Below are 15876 nucleotides of genomic sequence, written 5' to 3' on the forward strand. Positions count from 1 at the left end.
TTGTATTCCTGCGTTTTTGTGTTTTTGCATTTTTATATTTCTGTACTTTTGTAATTTTGTACTTTTGTACTTTTGTACTTTTGTACTTTTGTACTTTTGTACTTTTGTACTCTTCTACTTTTGTGCTTTTATATTTTTGTATTAGTATTTTGTATTAGCTTTGTACTTTTGTCATAATTTTGTTGTTGTAATGCCGTATTTCTGCTGCAGTTTTGCTATTTTTATTCAGGAATTTTTCGTATTTTTATTCAAGAATTCTGCTGTATTCGCGTTATATTTTTGTTAAATTTTTGTCGAATTTTTCGTACTTGGTTTTATATTTTTGATGTATTTTTATTGTTGTTTTATTGATTTTTGTTATATTTTCGTTTTATTTTTTGTATCTTTGTTATACTTTTATTGTATATTTGGTGTAATTTAGTTGTATTTCGTTTTTGTTGTAGTTTTGTTGAATTTTTGTTTCACTCTTGCAGTATTTTTATTGTTTTTATGTCATATTTTGGTTGTATGTCTATTGTACATTTGTTGTACTTTTTTGTATTTTTGTTCAGTTTGTGTTGTACTTTGCTGTATTAGCTAGCTGTTCTGTATTAAAGCAATCACGTCTGCACTCAATGACGGTCGAAGAAGAAAAGGGAAGAGCAAATCAAGTGATGCAAGCAGCTGCCTCCTGCTGTCAGTTCTGTCAGTCATACAAGTCACACGCTTCGCTCAACCAATGCAAGTCTAGAGTAAAATGTACCTTAAGTGGTTGGGTGAATATACACTCAACATACTCCCCGCCCCGATTCGTGACTATCCCATGAAACATAAATCATTTGTTCGCATCATTTATTGAGAATTTTCCAATGGTAGTAGACATAGCTTATTTATGTAGCGTTTGATTTCACCTTTCGCTGTGAGAAGCGTCGCAACCCGTACGTGACCATCTGGTCCAGGAATTACCTGAAGTACTCTACCAGTAATCCACGCAAGAGGAGGTAAGTTATCATCTTTTACCAGACATAACTGACCGATTAACAAATCCGGTTTCTTGGAAGCCCACTTCATGGTACGTTGCTGTAAGTTATTCAAGTATTCTAATTGCCACCTTTTCCAGAACAACTGTATACTTCTCTGTACAGCCTCATACTGCGTAAGTCTATTCAACGGTACTTTTGACACTTTTGACATCTCTATCAGGGATAGCCGTTATCGGTCCCCCAACCAAAAATGCCCAGGAGTCAAAGGAATTGGATCTCTAGCATCGGTTGACATAGGGGAGATCGGTCTTGAGTTAAGATAACCCTCTATTTGTTTCAATAGAATTAGCATCTCTTCGTAGGTTGGAATAATGGGCCCAAGGACACGCTTCATGTGATGTTTTACACTCTTGATACCAGCCTCCCAAATTCCACCAAAATTTGGTGATCTGGGTGGAATAAATTTCCACTCTATTCCTTCCGATGTACAGTACTGCTGTATTTGTGGAGACAATTGTCGGTTAAATGTCTTGGTTAGAGATATTCGAACTTCTGAACCGTTTGAAGCGAGCTCCTTTGGTGGATTAGTGTGTTGAATTTGTCGTACCACTCTAGCCAATCTTCGTTGCTACCAGAAAATATTGGCAGATCAATTGAGGGCAATCGAACCAACTCTCGACCAGAGCCCTCTCCGTTGTGCGCCCTTTTCGCTGCTATTGCTCTGTCGAATTGGCCCAATCCTGTTATATATTGCATTTCCACATTTTCACGCACTTGGAATTCATTTCCATTCCATTGTTTGAGGCGGCTTTGTGCTTCATCAAATGTTTTGATTGCTCTCGAAGCATATCTCGCCTAGTTTTCAACTTCAGAGCATCATTTTGAAATTTTTCTGCGGTGTTAATAATTTGATCGATACGCGCAGCAGAATGATTTCTTTGTACCGATATCCTTTCAAATTCCGTTTGAAGGATGTATACCGGTTCTGAGATAACTTACGTTGCCATCTCAGCTATGTCTCCCACGCCTTGTACTCCACATTCATTCCTGCTGTCGTTTTCCATTTTACCTAAGGGGCAAAGTTTGAAATAATTCATTATTACCTATCTCATCGAACAATCCGTAAAATATTGTTTGGTGGCTCACTTCTACCATAACCGGTTTCCCAGTTATCAACGCACTTGTATTTATTTCGATAATCTTGCATTAGCCCCCTTTTGTGTGTGTGTCAAGACCAACCCATATGTTATATCGCAATATATATCGCTAATCCTTGCATTAGCGCCATTTTGTTTGTGTCGCAGCCAACCCACATGTTGGATCGCAATATATATATCACTATAACTTTCGCTAATCCTTGTATTAGCGCTATTTTGTTAATGTCGTAGCCAGCCCCTATGTCACTATCCCTTGCGATAGCTTGTTCATACATGTACAGTTCGACCCGCATGTCGGCACTGGCACAAAATCTCACTTAGTGTTTACTTGCCCGTTTTGAATAACCAATTTGATAACAATTGGTTCCCGAATCATAAAGCACGTCAAATGGCCATAGACTAATCTCAAGTTTTTAGTCTTGACCTTGAAATGCGGTCATACATATATATTAATATTTTTTGAAACGATGGTTCTACAATTGATAAAGGGACGGTAGGGAAAGAAATGAAATTTTTTGGTGAAGGTGGGGAAGAGCGGAAAGGAAGGGGGGGGGGGGAGGGGTATTGGTAGCTATGCTTGACAAGTAGTCATTTTGACTCCTACCTTTTGTCCAATACTGGAAGGTGCATGAGTCGAACCAAGCTGTAATCTGAGATTACAACCGGATTCGAACCCACAACACCCGCCAGGGCATGTGGTTCGCTGGTACTTGTACCTTTGAACCATAGAGGCGCTGGACAAAAGGAGACCGCAAAATCCACTTCTCAAGGATAGCGACGCGTTAGGTTGGGTTATCGACACATATTGTGCCGCTTCCTGCATCAATTGCAGATTACCACCGAGCGAGAAGTTTTAATCTAACTACTGTTTACTTTCAGGACGACGACACTATGCCGGCCCTTACGACTTGCAAGTGACGTTGTTCGTCTGTCAGCTTGTGTTAGCCGCGTTTCTCAGCGCGGGTTTTTGAGGGAAGGCCCCGTTCCTATGTAATAGACTAATCTCAAGTTTTTAGTCTTGACCTTGAAATGCGGTCATACATATATATTAATATTTTTTGAAACGATGGTTCTACAATTGATGAAGGGATGGCACGTCAAATGCCCAAGTGCATCGTTTAGCGCTACGCCCTGTATCGCATCACTCCATCACACACTTACCCGAATCCGGCTCGAAGGACCACTTTATGTTCTGTATTAAAGCAATCACGTCTGCACTCATTGACGATCCAAGAAGAAAAGCGAAGAGCAAATCAAGTGATGCAAGCAGCTGCCTCCTGCTGTCAGTTCTGTCAGTCATACAAGTCACACGCTTCGCTCAACCAATGCAAGTCTAGAGTAAAATGTACCTTAAGTGGTTGTGTGAATATACACTCAACACTAGCTATGCCAAGAACTAGCTGTAGTAGCTATGAGCTTTTAAGTAATATTTTTGTTGTATTTTCGTTGTATCTCAGTTGTACGTTTGCTGAATTATTGTTGCATTTTTTGTATTTTTGTTGTATTTTTGTTCTATTTTTGTTGCATTTTTGCTGTTTTTTTGTTGTATATTTAATGTATTTTTGTTGTATACTCCATTATATACAGACTCGATTATTTACAGATTCTGATGCATCAAAAAAAAATTTGCTCCGATTTTGTTCAAATTTGCTCTAGATTTTTCATTTTGAAAATAATTAGGCCGGTAATTTTTTATTTGGCCACTAGGGTGACTCATGCTGAATTCGAGAGGTCTCAAAAATGCGAATTTTACCTTGCTTCCTTCACAACTTCTGAACCACTAGACCGATTTGAAGCACTGAAGCGGCAAATGACGTATCTTTTATTACCTTTAACAGACCTTTGATGGGATTTCTAGAAAAAATACATTCACTCAAGTCGCTTTTTACGCGCAGGATACGTCCCGCGTAAATCAAAACCGCGTAAATTCCGAAAACCGCGTAAAAAAAACCAAAATTTCGCGTAAAAAAACTTTGTGGATTTCAACACTACGCGAAAAATAGACGTTTTGAGCACATTCGCGTAAATTCCGAAAACCGCGTAAAAAGCGACTTCAGTGTATTGAGGTAGGAAGCTAAGTAAAAATCGCGGTTTTCGGAATTAAAAAAATACAAGTCCAATTATTTTCAAAAAGAGAAAAGTACAGCAAGTTGAAAGTAAATCGGGGCCAATTTTTTCTCGCACTTTTTTGTGGAAATGCCCTATATATATAGGGTGTTAGATAGCTTAGTGCAAATATTTCAAGGGGTGATAAAGGACCACATTTGATGAAAAAAATTCTTCGCCGCATATGGTCAAATCTTTATCAAATCTCTATCTATCGTTACAGAATTATTACACATTTTTAGTTTTCGGTTCTGTTTGCCATGAAATAGCTCTTGTACATAGACTATGATAGCTCGCTCAATTCTGTTACTTTCATTCGAAAGCTGAGAAAATTTTGTACTGAGAATTGCTATTAAACCTCTTACTGCATTGAATTAAGTAACTTCTTAGAAACAAAAAGCTTTGAAATAAGTGTTTCACAATGCGCTTTTATCAATTTTTTTTCTAAAAAAACTGATTGCTTTCAATTCCCAATTTGAAGATCTAGTACCGTTCTCCAATTCATTCTTTGACATGTAATTCCTATCTCTTTCATTTTCGTTGCAATTTAATTTTAAACGTATCGTGCTGGGTATTGAAATAGTATCTGAAAACTGCACAAACTCATACATCGCGCATAGCGTACTAGACTACCGGGTGCGACGATCACAGTCTGACACGTATGAGAATCAACAACAGCAGCAATAATCTATAACTATAAAAATGAATTTTTGTCTGTCTGTCCGTATGTTCCTTATAGAATCGAAAACTACTGAACCGATCGGCGTAAAAATTTGCACGTAGGGGTTTTTGGGGCCAGGGAAGGTTCCAATGATGGTTACAGACCCCTCCCCCACTAAGAGGGGGGGGGCTCCCATACAAATCTTCTATACCTATAAAAATGGATTTCTGTCTGTATACCCGTATGTTCCTAATAGAATCGAAAACTACTGATCCGATCGGCGTGAAACTGCGCATGTAGGGGTTTTTGGGGCCGAGGAAGGTTCTTATGATGGTTAGAGATCTCTCCCCCCACTAAGAGGGGGGGCTCCCATACAAATCTATACCCATAAAAATAGATTTCTGTCTGTCTGTCCGTGTGTTCCTTATAGAATCGAAAACTACTGAACCGATCGGCGTGAAAATTTGTATATAGGGGTTTTGGGGCCAGGGAAGGTTCTTATGATGGTTAGAGATCCCTCCCCCCACTATGAGGGAGGGCTCCCATACAAATGAAATACAAATTTCCGCATAACTCGAGAACTAATCAATCAAATGGAACCAAATTTGACATGTGGGTGTTTTGGAGGCAATTTTTTTTTCTATGGTGAGTTGAAAACCCTCCTCTGTTTACGGGCCGACCTTATCACCACTCCCACCTATAAGAGGGGAGGCTCCCATACAAATGAAATACAAATTTCTGCATAACTCGAGAACTAATCAAGCAAATGGAGCCAAATTTGGCATGTGGGGGATTTTAAAGGTTTGAGATCCTTTACCCCCGTGGTAGTGGGGGCGGACTTTCATACAAATGAAACAGAAATCCAATTCGAGAAATTTTAGACTCTTCCATAAAACATTAGTCAATAACCAGACCACCAAAAACTACCTATAGTAACACTAGATGATTCATGGCGAGACTGCCGCAGGCCGCGAATGTTGTCAGCGACCTACCGTCGGAAGCAACGGCCACTGCGGGGGGTAACCCCCAGGATTTATGTACAGCACAGTTTCATTTTTGGCAATACGAAGTTTGTAGGGTCAGGTTGTGTTTATCATAAATTTAGGGTTCGCCTAAACTATTGCTTGCATAACTTTGCAAAACTCAAGCCACTTAGATTTATCCGCAGGCAGCAGCTCTTGAACTTATAGTGTGGAAAGGATACACTTTTAGCACGCTCCTCACAGACATGAGGCTGTGCCATAATTTGCCTTGTGCTTGTCTTGAGATCATTTTCCACGATCCAAAAAAATTTGTCGTTTGGTCGTGTGAAACAACGATCCTTCTCGGATTTGAGTCCACTTGCTTGTATTAAGTAGCCGATGATCGGAAAATCTGCAACCGTACAGCTACTGTACTGTCGTTGCCGCTACTAAAGGCGAATTATTAATAAAGGCGAATGTCTGCAAGGTTTTTCGGAGAATACATATCAATACTGCAACAGTGTTCAGAAACGTCTTAGAGAGACCCGAGAAGTCTGTTTCGTTATTGTTTTCCACTTGCGTCGGACCGTGTCCATTGCACACGGTGAACTTTTGTGCAATGTATGATGTATGAGTTCGTGCAGTGTTTAGATAGTAATTCAACATCAAACACGATACGTTTAAAATTAAATTGCAACGAAAATAAAAGAGATAGGAATTACATGTCAAAGAACGAATTGGAGAACGGTACTAGATCTTCAAATTGGGAATTAAAAGCAATCAAGTTTATCACACTTTTTTAGAAAAAAATTGATAAAAACGCCTTGACAAACACTTATTTAAAAGCTTTTTGCTTCTAAAAAGTTACTAAATTTCATGAGGTAGGAGGTTTAAGAGCAATTTTCGGTACAAAATTTTCTCAGTTTTCGAATGAAAGTAACAGAATTATGCGAGCTATCATAGTTTGTATACTAGAGCAAGTTTAAGGCAAACAGTAACGACCCATGCAAGATGGAAATCGACCCTACTTTTTCCTTCGCAAGATGCTTCGATCAAGGAGCGTACGGTGCCGCACAAAGCTGACGATGTACAAAACGCTAATCAGGCCGGCAGTGCTCTTCTTGAACTTGAACTCAAAAAAAAGATCTGGCAGCACTGTGAGGTTATCTAAGCAACAAATCATCTATAATGGAGTTTCAACTATTTCGGCGGATTTAATTGACCATCTTCTAATCAAAATACATCAAATTCGAGGTGAAAGCGTTTATAATTCGGTGTGGTGTTATCTCGAAAATGCATGCAGTAAAGAGCATATAAAATCAAGTAACAAAATTGGTCTGTTTGAGCTATATTATATCTGCCATCATTTTTCTCAAAAATGCAGTCTTTGTCATATTTATCATTGTCATCAAAGTGCATCGCTTGAAATATTTCACAATATATTCCTGTCATTTAATACTGTGCATCGTATACCGGTTTGTTGCTGCTACGGCTGATCATCAATTCGTTTTGTTGTCAATATTGAGTGCGATTTCAGTGGAGTGTCACAGAAAACCTCAAGGGTCAGCGATGTCCGAGGATGCAATTATTTGCGTTATTTGCAAAAAAGAGGAAAAGGAAGCCAAGAGAGTGATTGAATGTGTTTATTGTCATAAATGTGCACACTTCGGGTGTAAGAATGTAATTGGTAATGCGGTGCGTAAACTTCGCAGTGAACCTTATTATTGCTCCACGGAATGTCATGAACTTTACCAGCGAACAACGAACACTACTGCGGTTGAATCCCAAGTATTAACGCAGATCCAAGCTGTTCTGGCGGAGGTACGTGAGTCACGGGCTGAAATGCGCGCCGTGCAACAAACGGTTAGTGAGATGGAGAAGTTTCAAAGTTTTCTCTCCGATAAATTAGATACGCTACTATCAGAGGTAAAATCTCTGAAAATCGACCACAATACATTAAAAACAAACGTCGAATCACTCGCTACTAAGCAACATGCGATGGATGACCGTGTCGACGGTCTTGAACGAGAGTTGGATCAGCTTAACCGAGCCGCTGTGTCAAAAAATGCCATAATAATAGGTATGCCCATGAAAAATAATGAAGACCCTATACAAACGGTATACAATGCTGCTGCTGTTGTTGGATGTCAGTTGCCTAATGGAGCGATCGTGGAAGCCAAACGTTTGTTGCCGAAGAATTTTAACCCAACCGATGCGAGAGCTCCCCCGATCAAAGTTTGCTTCAGTGACATATGCTATAAAGAGGATTTATTCGCAAAAAAGAGGAGCCGTGGTTTACTTTTGTCCACGGATATTGACTCTTCTATTCCGCGCCCAGGAAAGAAAATTACTCTGCGGGACGAATTAACAGCATTTGGCATGAAATTGCTTAGTGAAGTAAAAGAGGCGCAAACATTGTTGGAATGTAAATACATCTGGCCGGGACGGAATGGTGCAATTTTAGTTAAGCGCACTGATAACTCGAGGACTGAAATTATTCGCAGCCGTAAGGACCTAGAAGAGCTGGAGAGATGTACCCTAAAAAGGCAACTTAATGTCAACTCTACCTCACACTCGATTTCTATTCAGGAACCCGCTCCGAAGCGTCGGCAGTAAGAAACTAAATTTAATAAAAACAAAATATGTGTAGTAATAGATTTTATAATTGTTATGAAGATTGGATATTAAATAAAAACACATCTCTCTCTCGTTTGAATTTTAAACTGCTGCAACTAAACATTCGAGGCATAAATGATTTATCAAAATTTGATTCCATTAAAGAGTTGTTGGAAAGGTGCAATGAGCGTGTGGATGTTATTGTGCTCTGTGAGACCTGGATAAAGGATGATCGGACTCAATTATACAAGATAGACGGATATAATGGGACGTTTTCGTGCAGAAGCGACTCTCACGGGGGGCTAGCTGTTTTTGTTCGAGATGAGCTGAATGGGAGCGTATGTGTGAACAGAACTGTCGATGGATTCCATCATATTCACTGCCAATTTAAAACCTATGGTAAACCGATTGATTTGCATGCTGTCTATAGACCACCTGGATTTGATGTTAGAAGATTTCTTCATGAGCTTGATAATATGATCTCAGTAGTTCGGAGCGGACATAGATGTATAATTGTAGGGGATACCAACATTCCAGTTAATATTAACTCCAACAATATTGTATGTGAATACACACGACTGTTGGCGTCGTATAATTTGTTAGTTACTAATACAATTACCACGAGGCCTGCGAGTGGTAATGTACTCGATCATGTTGTATGTTCCGATTATTTAGCTGATTCAGTTATCAATGATACTATTGGCACCGATCTGAGCGATCATTATTTAATATTCTCGTCATTTGATATGATCTGCCAGACCGCGGAAAAGCTTTTGACAAAACAAATCATAGACCATAACCGATTGAATGAACTTTTCCATCAATCGATGTTGAACTTACCGCTGACAATGACTGCTAATGAGAAGTTGGAATATGTGATTGGTCGTTATAATGCTCACGTTAGAGACTGCACAAGGACGGTTACGGTACAGGTGAGAATCAAAGGACACTGTCCGTGGATGACGCTTGATTTGTGGAGGCTCATACGCATTAAAGACAACCACCTGAAAAAAGTGCGAACTGATCCGAACAATATACGTGCAGCCGAGCTGCTGTCCCATGTGTCGAAGATGCTGCAAGCGAAAAAAGCGCGTTGTAAACGAGAATACTACCTGAGGATGCTTAGCGGGAACAATCAAGCTAATGCTTGGAAAATAATAAAGCAAACTATTGGAAAATCTGATACAAGAAACCAAGTGACTGCAATTCGGGTAAATGGAAATATCACCACGGATTCACTGCAGATTTGCACGGCTTTTAATGAATATTTCTGTAAAATTGGTACTGATCTGGCTTCTTCCATCACGAGTAATCGCAACATCCACCGTTTTGGAACTATGCCGTCGTCTTCATCATCTATGTTCCTAAGACCAGCCTCCATCAATGAGATACTGCTGCTTATTAACAATTTAGACTCCAAAAAATCTGCTGGAGCAGATAAAATAACAGCGAACTTTATTAAAACCCATCACGAGTTTTTCGCATGGCTATTAACGGATATTTTTAATGAAATCATACAAACTGGGCAGTATCCTGACTGTTTAAAGATAGCCCGCGTAGTTCCTGTTTTCAAATCAGGAGACACGAAGGAACTCAACAACTATCGACCAATCTCAACGTTGTCTATAATCGACAAAATTGTTGAAAAGCTCATTGTAGCTAGGTTGGTTGAGTATACTTCCCGCTTCAACTTGATCTACAACCATCAGTATGGGTTTAGGAAAGGCTCGAATACGCTCGCAGCTTCAAGTGACTTGGTAGAGGATATTTATGATTCACTCGACAACGCTAGCTTTGGTGGAGTTTTATTTATCGATCTGAAAAAAGCATTCGACACTGTTGATCACATGTTACTGGTGCAAAAGCTTGAATCCTATGGAATAAGGGGAACGACCAAGATGCTACTGGAAAGTTACCTGACCAACCGTACTCAATATGTGTCTATTGGAAATTGCTCCAGTCCTCAGCATCCTATATCGATTGGGGTACCACAAGGCAGCAATTTAGGTCCTGTGTTCTTTTTACTGTTTATCAATGACCTATGCAAGTTGAAGTTGCACGGGAAGGTCCGATTGTTCGCTGACGATACTTCTGTATTTTACCAAGCGCTCGACTGCAGAAGGATTGTAAGACAAATCCAGGAGGACGTTACGCTGCTTATGGAATTCTTCAATGAAAACAAATTGTCTCTCAATCTCAGTAAGACCAAATACATGCTGATACACTCCATGCGGAAGCAGTTACCAGACCTTGTGCCTGTCTCAGTCCAAGGTGTAACACTTGAAAAGGTTAACGTATATTGTTATCTGGGAATGACAATCGATGCTACAATGAGCTGGACTGCGCATATTAGCTCATTAAAGAAAAAGCTGAGTTCATTATGCGGAATATTGCGAAGAGTCTCACCGTTCTTGCCGCTAACTTGTCTTAAGATGATGTACTTCTCCCTAGTGCATTCTCGAATTCAGTACCTTGTTGCGAATTGGGGTTCTGCGAGCAAAGCGAACTTGCGAGAACTACAAGTACTACAAAACAGGTGCCTGAGAATTGTTTTTAAAAAGCCATTTCTGTATCCTACCAACATGCTATACTCCAATGTGAACGATTCGGTCCTACCGATAAGGGCCCTCTACGAACTCCAAATATTGGTCAAAATGTGGAAAACTGTAAATGATCCCCAGTATCATCACAACTCAACATTAATTAGACACCAACAAAACCGCGCTTCTCGACAAGCTGGGAATTTCATACTCCCTCGCCCCAGAACAGAGTATGGTCGCAAGAAGTTTACCTTCATTGGAAGTAAACTTTTCAACCAGTTGCCGTCAACGTGTAAAAGTTGCTCAACTCTGAACGAATTCAAAACATCTGTGAAGAACTTGTTCAAGATGAGAATTCAACAGTTTCTGCATTAATTCACTCGCTACTAAAACTGTATCTCTATTCTGCTCTTATCTTCCTCCACTAGCCGCCGCCGCCCATCGACATCTACTGCCACCACCCACCACCCACCACCTACCAAACCACCATCTGCTACCCGTAAATAGTTTAGAAGATCATTGGTTAATTCAAACAAAAATTGTAATTAAAATGAAGTCAATAACCTCACGAACTAGATATTAAGTAGTTAAGCACTTCCTTAAAAGAGCATGTCGCTCACTGGAAAGTGCACACCACTGTATTCAATTTGAAAAGATTGAAGGTTTTGTGCCTGTCGGAGAGGAGGCTTAAAAGGAGTTTCACTCCAACGGGCTTTCCTTCACTAGCGAAAATAAAATTAAAAATTAAATTAACTTGAACTTTGCTTACGGAAGACATACGTGCACTTGCCGTATTTGTACGAGAGGTGTTGCGGACTATTTTTGGCAGAGTACAAACCACGGTGTTCAAAATACCGTTATTAAAAAATAAAATAGGCCATTTAAATGGCAAATGCCAGTTGGTTTGAATTGCCATCTTACACCTCTGAGCCAATTTTTAAAAAAATCAGATTGCTCATAAAAAGTAAATAAAAATCTTCAATGACACTTCCAAAATGAACGTAAATCACTGCCGGTATCGATTTTTTATGCAACATATGCCGATTGACGACCAATACAGTTTGACGCTGTATTGGGACTAACTGGAAATGTTCCGGATTAAGTTATCGCTGCGGGAGATGGCCAGTATCGAACATGAACAAATACTTATCATGCGACACCTCAAATTACGCCAAAAAGATAGCTAGATCAATCAGAGGCAGATCAACTACCTAGCACCACGTTGGTTATATCTGGACATGTTCTGGGAACCTCCGGGAACACTCAGATAAGTGACCAGTTTCGTCCATGAACAAAAACTTATGATGCGACGCCTGTAATCACACTAGAATTCAATAACTAGATTAATGGAAGCCACATCTGCTATCTAGGGTCAAGTTTGGTCATGTCTGAACAGGTTTGGGGGACTCCGGAAACCCCAAGGAAATGACCAGTTTCGAACATGAACAAAAACTCAGCATACGATACCTTAACCAAAAAAGTCGTCAGAGTCCATTTATGGCAGTCAGCATGGTACCGAATATCACCCTTCCCTTCCCTTCTTCAGTGTACCAACATGCTCCCATAGACTCGGGAAAACATCACAAAAATATAAAATTAGTTCAACTAACCTAACCGAAGCACTAAATATTGCATTCTATAAGTTCTATTACGTTTTCGGTCATTAATTACACTAAATACTGAGATTAGTGACCAATTAATATTCATCACTATATTTTCACTTTTTCACCGTAGGTTTTTCATTAATTTTTTTTCGGTCATTTCAGTCGTCAAATCACTCGCGAAACTTAACTTGAGGCACAAAAAACTTTAATTTACCCGAACAGTTATTCCGAGAGATATTATAATCATTTTGCTCAAATTGTTCACTTTCACTTGAATTGATAGGAAAAATTTCACTTCGTTTCGATTGCAATTCCGAATAATCCGCGACCGTCGTTGTTGTACGTTGCCAAGGGAACGGACGTTTATATGGAGTGATGCCAAAGTGAACATTTGAACATGAAATTGACCAATTATTTTCGCTATTACATTAAAGGTCGTAGAGTGTCGATAATCCATCCTGATTGATTTGCAAGTTAGTCCAAAAATGATTTTTGATGAAAAATATACTTAAATATTATCAACTTTTCCAAAAGTCGATGTTCATAAACTTAAGTTTCCAGGAAAATATCATGAATTTTGAATGTTTCAAGGCCAACTATTCCCATTGAGTCTCCGTTCCTGCTGTCCATTGTTGACTACTTTCCGCTACTAAAAATCAAAAAATTTCAATGTTGAAAAGGATGCCATATGAAAGTTAGCTGTGAAAATGTTTTTAACGATGAACGAGTTTTTGAATTCACTTATCAGTTAAGTTTAAATGCTTAACTTAACTTAGTGGAAAAAAGTACACCTGAATTGACGGTTTTTTCAAACAAAATTCTTCTCTCGAACTGCATTAGTATTTTACGTAAAGTTTATTCCTTTCGGTAACATCGCTGGATAGCAACAACTGTAGCAATCATTCCAAGTCACGTAGTTTTAGCATGTGACCTACCCGAAACATACCGGTCGACTGGCTCTTCGGTGCCGGTTCGGTAGCGAGATGATGGCCCAGAAAATAATCCATTGCAGCCGTTGCAAGTACATATAACTACATGTTCCTACTGGACAGCTGGCGAGAGGCAGCCCGAAAAAAATGGGCCACCTCTTGATGCTGTAATAGCCATGCATATATCCTAAATAACGAACGTTGAGCGAAACGGCTGTAAAGGCAAACGGCCAGCAACGAGCAAGCCAAACGCCGCGCCGTGCCGTGCCGTGTGCCACATAACCATATGCATAGCCATGTTTAAATTTGCATGAAATTAAAAGTCAGAGCAGTAGGTTTTCCGTTGCAGGGTCGGAATTGAATCAAGCCGTCGAGTGGTCCCGGATCATTACTGAGCATAATGCGATGTCTTATCTCTTGGGTTTTATTTTCTCTTTCAGGTTCGGTTCGCGCCGAGTCGTTCAGTCGGCCACGAATGTATGGCAGTGGGATCATTAACGATGCTCAGGAATCCCGGTTAGAGTCATTTGGAACCGAGTGCACTCCGGATCCGACAATGGGAGAAGTACTGCAGGAAGGAAATTCCGACGGTGGTATCCTCAGCGAGGAGGAGGAAGAGGAACTGTTGGAAAAACTTGCCAATCGGCATTACTACAGGTGAGTTTGTCAATGAGAATAGCTTCAATGCGGCAATAGTTTGACATTCGACTGTCACAATAAATTACTATTTCGGAACTAATACTTTGCAACTAATCACCAACCGCTTTTATGTAGAGAGCTCAAGTGAAACGATAAATCTTCCCAACTTTGCAGTTACACCGCCGCCTTGGGAGTGACAGTTGGCGTAGGTTGCCTTTTGTTGCTGTTGAATATGCTCATCTTTGCCGGTATCTACTATCAGCGGGACCGTTCCCGTCGACGTAAGTCCCAGGCGAGCAGCGGTTCCGGTTCCGGAAGCGGATCTCGAAACAACGGAAATGCCAGTCCAGATGAAGCAGGTTGGTTGGTTTTGAATGCTACTCTGCCGAGCAGGGAACGATGCTGCATCATCTTGTTACATTTTACTTAAATTGTAATACTGATAGTTTCAGTCCACATCAAGAGGCCGTTTTGAATCACTCTAATTTTCCGAATATGCTCGGACACTTTCAAACCGGCCACTCGAAAGATTTATCACCCGGTTCCATAAATTCTCCTAGAAACTGATACACTTGACGTGTGCTTTGTTGCGTTGTTCCATTGCAGATATCCCTCTGACGACTATTCCAAGTCCATCACCGACTAAAATGAAACGGGACCATGAATCGCCGCCCAGTTATGCAACGTTGCCGAAGCGAAATTCGGGCAGCAATCATCAGCATCACCACCAACAGTCGAAGGGTGGGTCGGGTATAAAGGACACCAATCTGACGACAGCCACCCTGGGACGGACCGGAAGCTTCTCGCACAAACAACAGGTAAGTTCGGCAAAGCTTCCCTTGCTTTGTCATCAAAGTTGATTTATTTGAAACTGCTGAATAGCTCCGAATAAACGGTATGCAAAGGAGACATTCGAAATGTATCAAGCAGAAACTGTATAGCACCAAGTGGAGGAACTAAATTGAGAGCCACCCCACGGTGCCCTGTCACAGACACGCATTCCATTTCGTTTGTGGGCCAAAACCAAACAAAACAAATCATCCAGTGAAAAAGTGCCAGATTTGCAATTCACCAAACAGGACAGAGATCATGCCGACCCGACCAGCAGCAGCAGCAGCAGCAGCAGTAACCCGGTAGTGCGGCGTGTCGGTGCTTCCTACTATCTCAGCGTGTGGGCGGGCGACAAAACCGTTCGCGAAAGATAAAAAACCGTAAACCATAAAACACGGAAATGATTTATAGCCTCCGATGCAACACGTCATACTCGGCGGCAAGTGTCATCAGACCTGGTTACTTTCATTTTTATGTTGTTTTACTTGTGTGGACTGTTGTGAGTCCCATCAGATTGGATGTTCTCTCTCACGAGCTGTCCGCAGAATAACGCTAAAATCGTTTGATTGCATTGTTTTACAAGAGTGCTGCGGTACAGCCCGGGTTGGCGTATGTCAGAATTTTTGGGATGGATGGGGATAAATACAAATCAGTTGCTTCGAGCTCCCAATCTGGTGTGTGGTGATACTCGATGATACAGTACTGTCATGTCAAAAATGTAACTGTAGGAGCGTACGGTTCTGTTGGCCTGTTATATTGTAGTATTCAAATGCAGAGACGCAAGTGGGAACAAAAAATGCTTTCGATTGCCAGTGATTTTACGAGCGGAATATTTCATTTCAATTGCATCAAAGAGTCTTCAATAGATT

At 40.4% G+C, this 15876-nt stretch overlaps 1 protein-coding gene across 1 annotated transcript in view; it reads left to right on the forward strand.

Moving 5' to 3' along the window:
- LOC128735310 (neuroligin-4, X-linked-like) overlaps positions 1-15381 on the forward strand; it is a 163768-nt gene extending 148387 nt beyond the window's left edge. The window contains exons 11-14 of the mRNA XM_053829799.1: positions 13978-14194; positions 14351-14535; positions 14783-14994; positions 15256-15381. Coding sequence (XP_053685774.1) covers positions 13978-14194; positions 14351-14535; positions 14783-14994; positions 15256-15381 — 740 coding nt within the window. The remainder of the gene's footprint in view (positions 1-13977; positions 14195-14350; positions 14536-14782; positions 14995-15255) is intronic.
- The last annotated feature ends 495 nt before the right edge of the window (positions 15382-15876 follow it).

This window comes from Sabethes cyaneus, chromosome 2 (genome assembly GCF_943734655.1).
Source record: "Sabethes cyaneus chromosome 2, idSabCyanKW18_F2, whole genome shotgun sequence".
In the NCBI taxonomy this organism is placed as follows: domain Eukaryota; kingdom Metazoa; phylum Arthropoda; class Insecta; order Diptera; family Culicidae; genus Sabethes; species Sabethes cyaneus.